Raw genomic sequence first — 16950 nt, 5'->3', positions numbered from 1 at the left:
GTTGTATGGAGGAAGCCATTTTGCAGGAGACAAAAGCCCAGAGGGTTATGGATGAGGCGTCTTTATTTTTAGGACAGCGTCTTTATTTTTAGGCAATATTGTGTTTAAAAGACTCGAAAATAATTTTTAGAATCTTTATAAACAACTTCAACCACGACCACAAACAATATGTATAAAAAATAAAGACTACGCTTAAGAGACTAGTGGTCCGCCCACTTTAAAAATGGCGACTAGATGCGGTTTATATTGTGAAGATGTTATGTCAGGGGCGTGGTTAGAGGTAACTTATCTTGTGGTTGGCCAGCGGCTGCGAGGGCTGGCGCATATGACCTAGAGGGGGAAAACGGAGAGTAGAGAGAAAAATGAAGGTGAGTAGAGTGTGCAAGTGATAAGTTAGACGCGGATGCTGGTGATTGTCGCTGCGTGTGTTATACGTTCCGGTTCTTTCCATGTCACGGGTTTTTATTTTATTTACTGCTCAATGCAAATGCCCGTATCCCCAAACCTGGGCATTGGTTTGCTTTTAGACGTAGCTGTAGAAATTTTTCTACTAGCACTAAGCACTTCGTGTTTGTAAACTATATATCTATCTATATATATATATATATATATATATCTATATCTTGCTTGTTACATTTATTTATTAAATATTACACTGGTTTTGATTATAGTAGTCTTCTTCTAAATAGCACCAACTAGTTCGCCCCCCCCCTGCAGCAATATAGCATTGCCTTATTTAATGTATAAGTGATGAAAAGGTTTGTTAAGATAATTACAATTAAAATGAAAATAACATTCTAAAAATGCAGATTGTGCTGTATGGCTTAGCGTTTAAATGCTATGTTCAGGCAGTGAAAATGTTGGATGTAAAAGTTTTTTTTTTTTTGGAAAAGCCAGTTTATCTTTAAATCTTTTTGGGGTGATTTATTGAGATTGCTGCACAAACATTTTTAAGAATGTCACAAGCGCAAAGATACAAGATTTTATTAATATGGAAATAGTATTGCAACTAACTTTTACCCTCTGGCTGTCGTGCCATAACCGTGGTAATCCAATATATAAAAGTTTTGGGGTTTTTTTTTTGAAAAAGCATTTAGCACAATTTTTACGACAGGCTTGTGCGTGAAGGATGGTAATAATGGTTACAGAGTATTCTAATTGGCTCAACTGGCAATCTTCCAAATACCTGTATTATGTACATGTGACGTCGCTATTAAATCACCTTGTTGTGTCTAGACTTTGAAACAGAGTCATCTCTCCGCGTGCCCCTGTAGTTAGTGGCTTGTTTTTAATGCAAAATTAGTTAATAAGATATAGTTTGGATCTCCTCCACCAGTCATGGCTTCTCTGCCGATAGAGGGAGACCCCTCAGCATAGCTGCATCCCAGTCAGTCACACAGAGAAAGCAGCTTTATCAAAATACAGGGACACTGGATAAATTATTTTGGCTTCATTTAAAATGTTACAAGGAGGTCTGTGCCACAGATAAACACTGAGTAACCTGCTGAGTAATCTTATGTTTAAACACTAAATTGCCATCCCTTATAGGTGACGCGGGTAACATTGGAGGGATTTATTGGTAACTTTTTGATCTGCCTTATTTGGTTCAGTTTCGAATAACCTGTTTTTGTTTTTTTTCGCCCCAATAGGTTCTGAAGCTTTTCAAAACGTTGCACAGGACAAGCCAGGTTGTCTTTAGGAATGATAGCAGAGCATTGGAAGGTATGGAAATAGTTTTTAAGAATTTGAAAGAATAAAAACAGTCTCATAATTTATTATATTGATTTATTTATGGGATTATTATAACAGGCTTGTTTGTCATTAATTTTTTTTCTGTTTGTTTTATTTTACTTATATTCACAGAAAAAGTCAAGTCCTTTTACCTTGGCATGATGCTACTGACAGTGGGTTTTATTCACTAAAGGAGGGCTGAGCGGACAGTTGTAGTTTCAACTCCATCACTTAACTATTCATTAAGAGCCAACGCAGACAGCTTTCTCCAGCAAGAAGGGTTGAGCAGAGCCTGTATATTTTAACTTTAAATTAGGCTTCCAGAACCTCACTATGACTGGTCATTCATTATGAAAAGTGAAGTCCTTGAGTTGAAACCACAACTGTTGAGTAAATCTATGAAATCTTCTATCACTAAACTTTTATGATATCTATATTTAATGCAGGACCTAACTTTGTCGACCGTTTTATATATATATATATTAGCGTGTGTGTGTCAGGTTCCAAAGTTATTGGAATATAGACATAAATATGATTAATCAATGTTTACGGCTCTTTCAAATTCCCAGTGCCATTTTTGTATCTGTTAATTCATGAATTAGGTAAATAAACAGATAGTCGCAAAATTTAGGTAGCCCTAGTGTCTCAGACATTGTATTTTCATACGGTTCACTGCCAGCATTGTATTTGAAATATTTATCATAAAGTTCAGATACTAAGTACTTGAGTTAACACTGTTCTATAGACACTAAAAAGAAATGTATTTACAAATGCAGCTGCAAGACAAAAAATTAATGAAGAGTTCAAGAAGAACAAAAGGGAAAACTCTCCAGAGAAAATATCGGAGGTAAGGAGCCTTTTGCTAAATGGAAGGATTTCTATTCTCTTCTTTTTGAACATCTCTATCATGCTTAGAAATAAGATGGGCAAAGGCACAAAAGCTAAGTGGTGTGGATATAGTGGGACAAGGAGAACTGCAATCCATTGGGTGAGATGGGGACCTATTCGCTTATAGCACTGGAGCCAAAGTTGACTTTCCTGACTGTAGCAATCGGCTTGTTCTGTGCTTACGGTATGAAAATAATAAAAAAAAAATTATTTAAATATCTAATAATAATATCAAAATAATCATATATTTAATGAACTCTGCGTTTTTTGGGGTGTTTTTGTCCCACAGTTAGTCAAAGTTGGAGCTGATGTTGAAGTACTCCTCCGAACGACTGTTATCCAGGGAATCCACACAGATTCCAACAGATTAGGTAAGCCTAATATCGGAAATAATTAAACCATAAACGGTAATGTTCAGTGAATGTTACGTAGGATACTGCCAGATTTCTAATGCGCTAGAATTTGGTAACGTGAAATAAATTTTATGTCTTTTAGGATCAGGATTTTACAAGTTCTCTGTACCATATTGATTCAGACTGAACAATGTTGTTCTATGTATAATTTAGTGGTGGTGTGGGGGGGGGGTTTATTTGGGGTATTTTTGCACAATTAAATTGTAACGGGTGTATATTCACTGTTAATTGTTTCTTCATCTTGCTTTACAGTGTTAACACCAAGGGAAGAAGTTCTTCTAGACAATGTACCTTTCTGTGATGGGCCACAAAAATAAGACTTTTTATTATTTTTTTTAATTTACATAACTGCATATGACCAGCTGCAAAATGTTTGCGATACAGTGATTGAGGTTTCTAAGCCTTGTACACTTCCATCTGTCTCAGGCAGACTGTCGTAAAGAAAAACTGCACCAGGATTTATAATGCAAAATCATTACTGCACAAGCTGTTACTCTGTTGTCCCTCAACCCTTTAGTACCTTTTGCTGCGTGGCCTTTTAAATTCAGCGAAACTGAGAACTGCATTTTCAATCTTCATTGTTCGGCTATCATTTTAGCAGCACACTTGTTATCATATTTTTATAAATTTCCTTTAAAAGGTTATTAAATTATTTTGCTCACACGTTCTCGTGTCTTTTCTTTAGGGCTGCAACTAACGATTATTTTAATAATCGATTAATCGGCCGATTATTTTTTCGATTAATCGATTAATCGGATAAAAAAAACAATATGCAAATTTTTCGTTTATTTAAAAGAATTTAATGAACTGGATGTTAAAAAACAACTTAAAATTTACATTAACATTCTTATTTTGTTATGATGTAATAAAAAACAATATTTTCAAAGTACAAGAACCCAAACACAATATTTATGAAACAAAATAACCCCAAACATTCAGAAAAGAGGTGGACTATTACTGTTCAAGAAACTTTGCCCCAGCACTTTGCACTTTGCACCCAGCACTTTGCACCCAGCACTTTGCACCCAGCACTTTGCACCCAGCCCTGGCACTTTGCACCCAGCACTTTGCACCCAGCACTTTGCCCCAGCCCTGGCACTTTGCATCCAGCACTTTGCACCCAGCATTCAGCACTTTGCACCAGCACTTTGCACTTTGCACCCAGCCCTGGCACTTTGCACCCAGCACTTTGCACCCAGCCCTGGCACTTTGCACCCAGCACTGGCACTTTGCACCCAGCACTTTGCACTGTGCCCCTGCACCCAGTCTCTAACTCTGCCCTGCACCCAGCCCTGCCCCCACATTCTGCCCTGCCCCCACACTCACACTCTGCCCTGCACCCACTCTGCCCTGCACCCACACTCACACCCTGCCCTGCATCCCCACCCCCACTCTGCCCTGCACCCAGTCTCCCACTCTGCTCTGCACCCACACTCACACCCTGCATCCCCACCCCCACTCTGCCCTGCACCCAGTCTCTTGCCCTGCACCCCCCACCCCCACTCTGCCCTGCACCCCCACCCCCACTCTGCCCTGCACCCCCACCCCCACTCTGCCCTGCACCCACACTCACGAACCGCTCTGTGCGAATGGAGCCACTCGCACAGAGCGAACCGCTCTGTGCGAATGGAGCCACTCGCACAGAGCGAACCGCTCTGTGCGAATGGAGCCACTCGCACAGAGCGAACCGCTCTGTGCGAATGGAGCCACTCGCACAGAGCGAACCGCTCTGTGCGAATGGAGCCACTCGCACAGAGCGAACCGCTCTGTGCGAGTGGAGCCACTCGCACAGAGCGAACCGCTCTGTGCGAATGGAGCCACTCGCACAGAGCGAACCGCTCTGTGCGAGTGGAGCCACTCGCACAGAGCGAACCGCTCTGTGCGAATGGAGCCACTCGCACAGAGCGAACCGCTCTGTGCGAGTGGAGCCACTCGCACAGAGCGAACCGCTCTGTGCGAGTGGCTCCATTCGCACAGAGCGATTCGCTCTGTGCGAGTGGCTCTGTGCGATCCGTGCACATAGACACGAAGAATACTTACCTCCGGAACGCGTCACATCCGTCACGTAGCTAGAAGGCGGAGACTGCAGAGCGTGTAGCAGAAGCGGGGAACGCTCGCTGAGGTAAGTAAAAGGAGCCGAGTGCTCCAACAACGAATTGATCACTCGATTAATCGATAACGGAAATCGTTATCGATGATTTCCGTTATCGATTATTATCGATTTTATCGATTCGTTGTTTCAGCTCTACTTTTCTTCTATCCATCGCTAGTTATTGCAGCGGCTGGGTCACACGGTGGCTGATGGCATTGGCCTGTTGCAAATCTACATCAATAATATAATATCTCTGCTGTTACAATCAAATATGACTCTTCTACCAAAATGCTACATTCTGAAGAGGGCATTTCTTAACAATAACTGCACAAAATGTACTAATCCTCTCACTTTTTGCTGGCATCTAAAACCTCTGTGTGTTGATGACAGGGCTGGAAATACATGCAGCTAGCTTTCACATGACTACTGTCTTAGTTCATTTGACTGATATATTTATTGGCTAGCCGGTGTATTCAATCTGACGGCAACCAGGGTGTTCAAAACTAAGCAGACAAGCAGACAGTGATAGAAGTGGACACTAATGTACACACTTGTTTCTTTACACTTAAACATTATGTATTTAAAACAAACAAACAAAAAAAAACATTGTGTCAAGTCAACAATTTTGTTTGAACAAGAGGCAATAGACGTCATAGTAAAAGCTGTGGGTCTGAGGTTTAGGAAGTTTTACTTTTACCGAGAGGATGGTAGATAAATGCAACAGCCTTTGATTAGAAGTAGTAGAGTCTAATACAATGAGGGAATGTAAACATGAATGGGATAGACCTAAAACTATGCTCAATCTAAGAGGAGACCGAGGACTGATTAAGGACTGAGTCTTTACAGCAGGAAAAATGAGGAGACTAGAGGGGCCAAATGGTCAGATCCTATGTTTCTATTTCTTTTTGTGTGCAATTTGGCTGCGTTAAAAAGGTTCCATTTTAGATAAATTTTTGTTAAAATATTTGGCAGGGAGGGCAGGGCTCTCTCCACCTAATGTATCAGTTTGTCTTAGTCTGTCAATTCTCATCTTGTCATACCCCTTGAATATATGTATTGTAGGGCTGAAACAACTAATCGATAAAATCGATAATAATCGATAATGAAAATCGTTGTCAACGAATTTCATCATCGATTAATCGGATCGATTTTTATCGATTATAAAAAGAGGTTTTTTTCAGAGCAAATGCTCTGAAAAACTCCTCTCCTTATATAATCCGACCTCAAACAGAGATCGGATTATAACACCGGAATCCAGATCCCCTGCAACTCTGCAGGGGACCTGGATTCCCCTCACTGTCGGCCGGTCTCTCACTTCCGTCTCTCTCCCCCTCCCATCTGCCTCCTCCCCCCTCCCATACATCACTCTGCCTCTCTACCCGGCACCCTTACTGACAGGCACTTTCCCTGCAGCTTCATAGAAGCCTCAGTGTAAGTGAAGGTGAGTAACAGAGTCTGTCTGTGCGATGCAGACCCCCACCGGCTGACAGAGAATCATCCTCTCTGATAGCCGGTGAGGATCTGCATCGCACAGACAAACTCCGTTACTGCCCTTCACTTACGCTGTGGCTTCTATGAAGCTGCAGTGAAAGTGCCTTCAGTAACGGAGCCGGGTAGAGAGGCAGAGCGGTGTATGGTAGGGGGGAGGAGTCAGAGGGGTGTATGGGAGCCACCCTCCAATACACCACTCTGGCTCCTCCCCCTCTCATACGCCACTCTGCCTCTCTACCCGGCTCCCTGGTGTCTTGTCAGAAACGGAGGTTCACAGGAGGCAGAGTGGAGTATGAGAGGGGGGAGGAGGCAAAGTGATGTATGGGAGGGGGAGGAGCCAACGTGATGTATGTGAGGAGGCAGAGTGGAGTATGGGAGGAGCCAGAGTGGAGTATGGGAGGGGGAGGAGCCAGAGTGGTGTATGGGAGGAGGCAGAGTAAAGTATGGGAGGGGGAGGAGCCAAAGTGATGTATGGGAGGGGAGGAGCCAAAGTGATGTATATGTATGGGCGGGGGAGGAGGCAGAGTGGTGTATGGGAGGGGGGAGGAGGCAGAGTGGAGTATGAGAGGGGGAGGAGCCAGAGTGGTGTTTGGGAGGGGGAGGAGCCAGAGTGGTGTATGGGAGGGGGAGGGGCCAGAGTGGTGTATGGGAGGGGGAGGAGCCAGAGTGGTGTATGGGTGAGTTATAGTGGTGTATGGGGGGTATTATGAATTTTTAGGGCATATAGGGGGTATAAGGCATATGGATATTAGGCATATCATGGGGGCATAAAACAAATCTGGGGGTAAAAGGTATATCAGGGGGCTCAGTTGCATATCACTGGCATATAAGGAGTATAAGGCATATCAGGGGCACAGTGGCATATCAGGGGGCACAGTGGAATCTGGCATATAAGAGGTATAAGGCATATATGGGGGCAGAGTGGCAAGCTGGGGGTCAGATGTGCATAACTGGGGGCAGTTTGGTAAATAAAAAAAATTTAAACAAGGCTTTTTTCTCAGTTTTTATTAAATATGAAAAATAGTTAGCATATGAATTAATATTTACTAATAACTTTGTATTAAAACCTAGTTTGAGAAGCACTGTGTTTGGGTTCTTGTAGCTTTTATTATTATGTCAGTAAAATAAGAAGGTGAATAGAGAGAGGCCATTGCAATAAAGAGATGAAAGTGTAAATTGTACGTTTTTTATTGCAATTTTTCTTCAATTTAAAATAATGTATTTTTTTATCCGATTAATCGATTAATCGACAAAATAATCGGCCAACTAATCGATTATTAAAATAATCGTTAGTTGCAGCCCTAATGTATTGTATTAAGCGTTGCGTAAATTGTTGGCGCTATATAAATAAAAGATAATAATAATAGAAATGGCTGTTTACTCATTCTTTATGTGTGATCCTGTATGCCACCCTGCAGGCGTCTTGCACTCTATGTCTGCAGAATGGTGTAAATAGAACTCGGTAGCAAGCTCTCTTGTCATCATTCTGAGAACAAAGAATGAAACCGTTAACTCTGTAACAAGGAAAATTGCATAAATTATATGAACTGCAAACTCCAGTGGCAAGATGAGAATTTCTTCGTCAGTTAAAAGAAAGAGAAGGAGAGGCACCTGTATTAGAAAGGTCAACAGCAGGAACCCAGCCAGTTCTGGTACCTAAATTTAATAAAAGGTAAAGATTGTCACCTGGTATAAACCATAAAACATTTCAACAGACTGTTAAAAGTAAAGCGCATGGATCTGCTAAAGAACTCCAGGAGGTGAATTCACTAACCTGTACACTTAACTGTCCTGATAGCTATGTGTAATGGCTTCTCCTCCAAAAGTGGTTAAATGTGGGGAAGATCTCATAATGTAACTGAATTTTGCATGGACCACTCAATATTACTTGCAATATGAAATCAACAGCATTCCTCTACCTAATGCGCTGTGCATTAGGTAGAGGAATGCTGTTGATTTTGTGTTGTTGAGTTGACATTTTCAACTGTCCTGCAGCCTGAGTTTGTAAATACGCTATTTAGGATTTAATTTCTGAATTCTTCTTCGGCTTAAATTATTCCATTTTCAGATCTTACCCTATAATTATCACAGATGGTCGAGCAGTGCTGACCCGTGCCGGGCTGAGCCTGCCTCAAGAGTGGAGCCACCACAAACTCCAACTCCTGCTCAGTGTTTTGGTCCTCATGATTACCTGTATGGATGTGCCCGAAGGCTCCCTCAACTCTAGTTTTAGGGAATAAAACCCGATAGGGCTCACTGCTCATCAGGAATTTAGTTGCTAGCATCTAATATTTATAATTAACTGTTTAAGAAATCTGACAATTACCAACACAAATTTCAAGAATGTACATTAACTTCCTGCTATACTTTTTTTCATGTGCTCTCAATACATATATATTATTACCATTTAATTGCATTAATTATATCCGTGACTTACCTTCTCATGTAAATTTCCAATATATCCAAGGTACAGCCTTAAGCTTTCTATTAATGTAATTATCGTCAAAGACGCAATCAACAGGAACTGATAATGACCTGATAACAGGGGATACTGTAAAAAAGCAAAGGTTTCTTAATGGTAGGATCCAAGTAAAACAAGTCACGTTATGGTGCAAATATTTCTTTTTTGGATACCAACATTCCCCCCCACACACACACACTTGTTTAGGAACAATAAAATAGTTCTATTTGGGAGATGTTATCCTTATTTGATCTAATCTGTGTAGCAATAAAGTTGACGGCTGGAGGCATCATACAGAAAAGTAAAGAAAAGAAACAAAATTGAAAATGTTAATAAATTGAAACCTTTCAAGGAAGAAAGCATGCAAAGTGATGGTTGTCCTATGTGAAAATGTTACTAAGTATTTGTGTATTTAATAATGCAGGAATATCCTTCCTGCCAGGCAAGCCAGGAAAGGTATATCAGGTAATTGTTCTCAGTTGCTGAAGAAATAGGCTGTTGAATTCAGTCTTTTGTTATAACAAGTGACCAGGCCATAAACTGCACTTATTTACACAAAAATAGGAGGCACCAAAAGATAAAGATATGGTAATATAATGTTAACTTCTTCACAACACTTTATCTATTCTGCTTATTACAATGTAACGTGGAGTTTTCTATATCCCAAAGGTGATACACAGTGTTGCAACATGAAGTATTGGGGCCTGTCTGCAGACAGTATTGAAGGTCCTAACTCTCCTTATACCTATCTTATTGTTAATCACAAAGGATCCCCCTACTTATTATTGAATTCACCTTTCTTTTAGTCACTCCCATTGATAACAGGTGAATAAAATCAAGCACATAGGCAGCCATCTACATAAACAAACATTGGAAGTAGAATGCCTCATACTGGAGTGACTTTAAATGTGTCATAGGATGCCACCTTTGCCAAAAGTGAAATTTCTGCCCTGCTAGATCTGCCCCGGTCCATTGTAAGTGCTATTATTGTAAAGTGGAAGCGACTAGGAGTAACAACAGGTCAGTCACAAAGCGGTAGACCACACACACTAACGTGTTTAGCACGTAAAATCACCTGCATTGCATCAATACGACATCTAGCCTCTGGAAGCAACATTTGCACAAGCACTGTGTCCATGAAATGGCTGCTGCACACAAACTGAAGACCACAGTGCCAAGTATCACCTGGAGTGTTGTAAAGCACATTGCCACTGCACTCTGGAGCTGTGGAAACCTGTTCTCTGTAAATTACTAAATTTGTTAGCAGATGATGTACTTAAGGCTAACATCAACTTATGTTATGCCCCCTGGTGCTACAATTCATCTAAGCTAAGCCATCATAGGCAGCCGTGCAGGCCCACTTTTTCATTTTTCAACTAGAAATACTAAATAGAATATTATTTAAAAAAAATGTTCCTCACCTTAAGTTCCAGAATTAGGATCTCAGATATAAACCAGAAAGGAAAGAACAAAGAGTTAAAATATAACAACATCTGAAGAGGAAGGTTTGCTGCCACATCATGACCTAAAGAAATAAGAGAACATAAAGAGTGTATGTCCCTTTGTCCTATAACATACTGCTTAGAGTGTTGAAGGAGACCTGATACTATAACGTTCCTAAAATGGTTAGTAAAGCAACTGAAACCTTCCATCATTGCATATGGTATGTGTATACAGAACACTTTCATGCATTCCCATTGCATTGTGCTATACCACCTGGGTTCAGAAAATATTTGCTTACCACTAAACAGGTTTAATCACACCGACTTAGAGATCATACTCAATGGGCTTGTTATGGCCACACGTATCACCTATATACAATAAACGTGAGCTTCAAAACACAACACTGTGACATTAACACCCTTTTAGCATAATAATACCTGTGTAATATGACTGTCCTTCTCCACTGTCCCTTGTTTTGTTTTGGATGAACAGAGAGCCGCTGATGCTGGCCAAGCCGTGTCGGACATTGCACGGTAGTGGTGTGTAAAGAGCCATGTCCACTGCATAGCACAGGCTGTCAAACTAGAAAGATCAGTCAGGATGAGTTTGAGCCTCTCCTGACATTTTAAGGCCTTAATAGGATTTCCAGCGCTCTGCTCACTAACAGATTATCCAACTGCTGTCTGCACATGAAAAGTGCTAATTTGCTTGGGAGCAGAGCAATAGTGCAATTAAGCGGTAATGAAAGACCCTAAAAACTACTGCATAGGGGCTCCTGATTTGAGTGCGCCCTAGATGAGCGATAAGCAATTATATACATTTATCTACAAGTTGACAAGTTGTAGCGGAAGAGCTGACTTTACAATAAACAGAAATATTTTATGCAGGACAGGTCCAGACACGCCCCACATCCCGTGATGTCAGTAGGACCACCTGTGACATCAGCAAGACCACAGTGACCAACAGAGGCCTCAGAGGAACCACCCACTGACGTCAGCAGGTAGTCCTGGCCGCAGTCCGCAAGGGGGGCTCTGTCTTAGCGTTGCATATCACTGGCTTATGAATGTGAAAAATTGGCACCTATGTCATATTAGCTCCATAATATAACTACACAGGCCTACAACCGCAATGTAGCACATTGGGCAAACACCTGGTGGGCCAGGTAATTTCGGTAATTCGGTAATTAGTGCTGTCATTGAAAGTGTTTGTAAATGTACATGTAAATGTTTCGTCATGTGAGATGGGAATAAAACAGCAAATACTCAGCTGAAGGTGGGTCAAAAAAAAACAGATTTTATTAAATTATTATACTACGAAAAGACAATGCTAGGAAGTTTCTTCACACCGATTAGGCAGTTACTTTTTGTGAAGTTCCTGTATTGCATATCGTAGCTGCAATTAGAAAATCTAATCTATGCAGATGCATATCTTATTAGCATTTAAAGCTCATCCCGAGGTGTTTTCAGTGGAAAATGCTGGAATTCCTTCGGAACCTCTTCTCCTTTTTGTGACTTCCGGTAAAATCCAGCTTCATTCAGTATTGCACTGATTTCATCAGATGTCTTGTCCTTTATTTTTACTACCTAGATAATAATCAAAGATTAAAACTGCATAAGTATGGAATATCATTCCTGCATAATAAAGAATCCATGTATTTAATAATTATCCTGATAGATCCTTGCCTAAAGTTCTCTGGAAACTGTCCAGGTTCCACTATAAAGATCACTTGCTGAAGAAGAGCGACCAAGCAGCTTATTTTCAAAATATACCTAATATTCTGTCATATGTGTTTAAACTGCACAGGGGCAATGCATTGGGGTCACTGAGAGAATATAGCATGTAGAATGAACAGATCATTCATCCTAGATCATTCAGTTACATATTGCCTCACAGTCTCCTGTAATGTGACAACAAATGGACCGTCTCCATGTTGTGAATCTCTGTGTGAAGTAAATTTTTTTGTGATTTTCTTCTGAATTTCATTTTGACAAGGACAACTACAAATTCATGTAGATCTCTATGAAGTTCACTGGTAATCGTGTAGGTTTTTGGGGTCACTCCTTGTTAATTTTGTAACTGTTTTATAAACATTTTACTGTTTTGTATGTCTTTTATGTAAAACGCACTGTGACTATTTTCACACAGATTGAACACAAATATAAGTAGTTCTTTCTCTGTGATATAAATTGATTTCATAGCTTCTGGTGTTAGAGGGCTACCATTTTTTGACCATTTTACATGTACTTGGAACTAACATTTAGTGCCTTATTAATACACTAATAGGAGTATAATCCAAGGGGGGTATAGAAGCCTATCTAGGTAAGTAAATATAATTTGGTGGTAGCGATTTGATTTTGGAATTAACCATATGGGCTGGTTGGCATTAACCCTTACATGCCTTAAGTCCCCCCTGGGAAACTGGCCTAATCCATCACACTAGCTAATAAAGCATGTAATTACAATAAAAAAAAATCTCCTAAGAATTGTATATATGCCGCTAATATGCATTAGTAATAAACATTTCTTATATGTAGTTATACAAACCTTGAGCACTTCATTTTTATAATTGTAGAAGATTATTTGAGGCTCCTTATCATCTCTGGAGTCATATTCAAGGTTGTGACTTTGAAAGTAATGGTTAAGGAAAACTTGCATATCAACTTCTTAATGCCAAGGTAACATGCATGCCTGTTCTTTTTCTTTACAAGTTTATTTTCTAGTTTTGCTTACTAGGTTTTGTTTTGCTAGCTTTAAATTTACAATGTCAGAATTTCTCTCCCTTGCCCACTTCTTTACTGTGCACCAACAAAAGTCAGACTATAAGAAACTGTGGACTTACAGCCATGCAAGATAATATTAACATGTTATTGCTTAAATTGGGTCAATTATTTTCATTGTGTGGGGAAAAGAACATGAAGAAGAAGCATGATAGAAAGGAGCTAACTCCAGATGCAGTATGTCTCATTCCGACTTGGGGTTCGGCAAGCTTTTCACTGCTTAACATGGTTACATTACATCGAGTATAAAAGGATACTATAATGCCCAAATATTCATCATGAAGTGGTATAGCTCTGGCATGCTCTTTATGTAGCAGCCTACAACACTTGGAGCCTGAAAAAAAACAACAAATAAACAACAGCATGAGAACTATGTAAGAGTAACAGCATGGGGAGAAACAGACACTTTTCATACTGTAAAGTATGTCTCTTATGCAGAAACCCTTCACTAAAGATCCCGACTGCCCTTCCTCCAAAACAGTGCTTGGACCAATCTGACACATCTGATAATATTGACCATATCCTTCTATCCCAGTTATTCTTGGCACTCATGTCTCGCTTTCTATTCTGTCTCCCCAAGTATTTTTTGTGTCATATACCCACGTATGATCTACTAATGTTTTTTTCAGATTAAGTACTTAAAGGATCTGCTCTGGGTCATCTTCTTTTTCAATATATTATTTCGATTTGTAGAGCTCTTTGGCACCAAGTACATTCTCAATGTAGAGGAAAACTCTTTGAGTGGATGGCTTCACTGTTTACTGCGTGGACATAAAATGCCTTGAGGACTAAAGCTGGGAACCACTACGATAAGGTTAACCAAGACACCAATGGAGATAGTAAATCCTTGTTATATTTTGTTTAAATTGAACATGTACTGCAAATTACTTAGACCTATCCATCTTTATCAAATCTGAGGTGCTTCTTGATGGGAACCACTTTATAAGGTATCATCATCTACTGACAATTGAATCGTTCAAACAAGGTTGTAGTGGGCATTTACTATTTGTAATGAAGTTTCTCCAAGCAAGAAGGGCTGAGCTTTCCCTGAATAATGTATACTTAAGTGGGCAACACGACATTGAGGATCTCTCATTGATGTAACTATGTATTATGCAGGGGAACCAAGCTCTTCATCATTATGCATGGTGAAGTCAAGTAGTTAACCACAGCTCTCCAGCATAATCCTCCAACAACTTTTTTTACTGAACATCCCTCAAAAGCTACTCTTTTGCAAGGTTGATTACTACAGCAAGAGAGTTTGGGTAAAATACAATGAGAAATAGGTTACATTTATAGGTTATAGAACAAATAGGAAACAGTTGTACGCTGACTCAGCGTAGAGTTTTGTGGTCCCAATGCCATTGTAGCTATTTAGAATGTATAGCAAAATGATTTACAAAGATGTTGATAATCATAATTCATAAAAGAAAAATACAATATACTCACTATGACTGTTCCTCTGGCAATTTCAGTATCTTCAGTTTCAACAATTTCTGTGCCATTGTTCGTTGCACTGACGCTAAGACATAAGGCCAGGACACATATTACAACCCCCTGTGCCATGTTACCAAATGATCAGATTCTGCTTAAAATATTTTGAGACCAAGAACACTTTTCAGAGTTATGGGTTCAAACCGGCTTTCTAGCAGGGGTATGTGTTCTGTGTTGTTAGTGATACAATGTCCTGAAGCAGGCAGCAGTTAAATTTGGAATAACACGCAGTGGAGACAGATGTTGCCTTATCTAATTTTCTCATATGAAACTAGCTTCTCTTTCAAGGTTTTAGAGGGTATATTTTAAAATAACCATCACCTGTTAAACATTTCCAGCTTTATACAAGCCACTCACCCATTCTCAACGACCCCCTGTTTGCTTTAATTCATGTGAGAACACTATGAGGTTTGCCGCTGAAATGCTTGTAATTATTATTATTTATTGATTTATATTTGCCATCATATTGCACAAGGCTGTAGAAAAAGTCCTAGTTCAGAAAAGAAATGTCATATTACACTGGCAGCGTCCTAATCCAGAATACTCCAGTTACTCTAGTTTTTGTGTCTGCTCCTTCCTTTTGACAAAAGATCACATCCAATATTTCTATTTTAATTCCACACATTTAAATGCGAAAAAAGTATTAAAAAATCAGACAGAAGCTAAGTGGTTAATTTTCAAAAAATGTATTAGAGTCTTAAAACAGAATTAAAATAGAACCATGCGTAACACCATCCTATCATATTTCTTGCATTCCATACAAGTAGAATTTCAGAATTTAATAATTATGCATTTACAAGAAAAGTAAAGACTTTCTTCATTTGGTTTGTAAGAATATTTTACGTCAATCCCATCGAGCAAATGAAAAGCTTTTTATTTACAGCACTTTTATTGCATATTAATTTACATTTTTGGTTATCATTTTCTGTTACAATGGCTGTAAAAATAAGCCTGGATTGTTCTGAAAACAATAAAAAGATTACTAATCCTCTGCATATGTCATACAGCAGCAACCAATTTTGTAATAAACTACGAGCTAATCCTTCAGCTATTTTATAAACCCAACATATAGGAATGCTAAAGTATAGAAAAACATAGTACTGCTTTATAACAGTGCAAATCTTTATCTACGAGTGATCTATATCTATGAACAGCTTTGAAGATCACATCATAAACCAAAGGTACTTCCATTTCAATCATCTGGCATTTTCATCTTGTGTATAATGTAAGTACTATCGATTGTGTTAAGTAGAGAAATGCTAAAACTATGGTAGGTCAATCACATGTAAATTCTTATCTGGATACCTCTAGGATACATCTATTAGTAGGCAAATAGAACATTCTAAATAATCATTAACCTTGTGTATCATCATAACCATCATACCCAGATATGACTCTTTCACATTTGTTTTAAATACATTTCTTATATTTCCCCCCCCCCCATCATTCATCCAGTAAAATGCTTTTTTAGAATATAATATACTCCTTTAAATACATTTTGTACAAAAATATTTTGTTTAAAAAATATGTTATATTCTATAATTATTTTATTCTAGTTGTAATTCTATAATTGTAAGTCATTTCTATCTTTCAAATATTCTATTCAATTATCTGTCTACTTATATTTGCAAATTGTCATCGGCATATTCATCAGGAAAATGTATCCACAATATGTGGGCACAATGCAGTCCAGATTTAATAACTTTAAGATATATATATATATATATATATATATATATATATATATTTGCACACACACACTATTCAAACTGTTTTAGCTACCCTGCAAGGAAATATATACAAAGGTTTCATATCAATGTAAATCCTATTACATGTTACATGGTTCTTTAAATTTACATGATTTTGTTCAGCTTGGTTTATTAAGGTTTTTAAATATTTGGCAAAGTTGTCTATTTAAGAAAAATATTTTTTTTATACAAGTAATTTTAACAAAAAAAACACAGTGAGTTGATGAAAAAATACTTTATAGCCATAGTGGATATTATGTAAAAGAAGCCACTGATTTGAATTAAAAAAAAAAAAACAAGCTCAGGGTTACAAGTTCTAAAACTGATAAAGATATTTCCAACCCACACAGTGAAAAATATTATATTACAAGAAGTTATTTTTGTGTTCTTTTTGCATGACATCTGGCGCATA

At 38.9% G+C, this 16950-nt stretch overlaps 3 protein-coding genes across 3 annotated transcripts; 1 reads left to right on the top strand and 2 right to left on the bottom strand.

The window, feature by feature from the left end:
* Positions 1-210: 210 nt before the first annotated feature.
* Positions 211-11074, bottom strand: LOC128475122 (transmembrane protein 17B-like). The gene is made up of 5 exons (XM_053457603.1): positions 10957-11074; positions 10498-10601; positions 9053-9166; positions 8227-8271; positions 211-330 (listed from the first exon to the last, which is right to left on the bottom strand). The coding sequence occupies exons 1-5, from the start codon at positions 11072-11074 to the stop codon at positions 286-288; spliced, it is 426 nt and encodes a 141-aa protein (XP_053313578.1). The 3' UTR covers positions 211-285.
* On the top strand, positions 258-3695 carry LYRM7 (LYR motif containing 7). Its single transcript, XM_053457612.1, has 5 exons — positions 258-368; positions 1650-1722; positions 2508-2578; positions 2909-2990; positions 3285-3695. The coding sequence occupies exons 1-5, from the start codon at positions 363-365 to the stop codon at positions 3347-3349; spliced, it is 297 nt and encodes a 98-aa protein (XP_053313587.1). The 5' UTR covers positions 258-362; the 3' UTR covers positions 3350-3695.
* Positions 11075-11789: 715 nt separating the features above from the next.
* On the bottom strand, positions 11790-14909 carry LOC128475114 (selenoprotein M-like). The gene is made up of 4 exons (XM_053457591.1): positions 14746-14909; positions 13554-13630; positions 13064-13142; positions 11790-12102 (listed from the first exon to the last, which is right to left on the bottom strand). The coding sequence occupies exons 1-4, from the start codon at positions 14860-14862 to the stop codon at positions 11959-11961; spliced, it is 417 nt and encodes a 138-aa protein (XP_053313566.1). The 5' UTR covers positions 14863-14909; the 3' UTR covers positions 11790-11958.
* Between the last annotated feature and the right edge of the window lie 2041 nt (positions 14910-16950).

Source organism: Spea bombifrons, chromosome 1, assembly GCF_027358695.1.
Source record: "Spea bombifrons isolate aSpeBom1 chromosome 1, aSpeBom1.2.pri, whole genome shotgun sequence".
Taxonomy (NCBI): Eukaryota; Metazoa; Chordata; class Amphibia; order Anura; family Pelobatidae; genus Spea; species Spea bombifrons.
The sequence above is the reverse complement of the archived record's forward strand: the minus strand, read 5'-3'. Positions and strand labels throughout refer to the sequence as shown.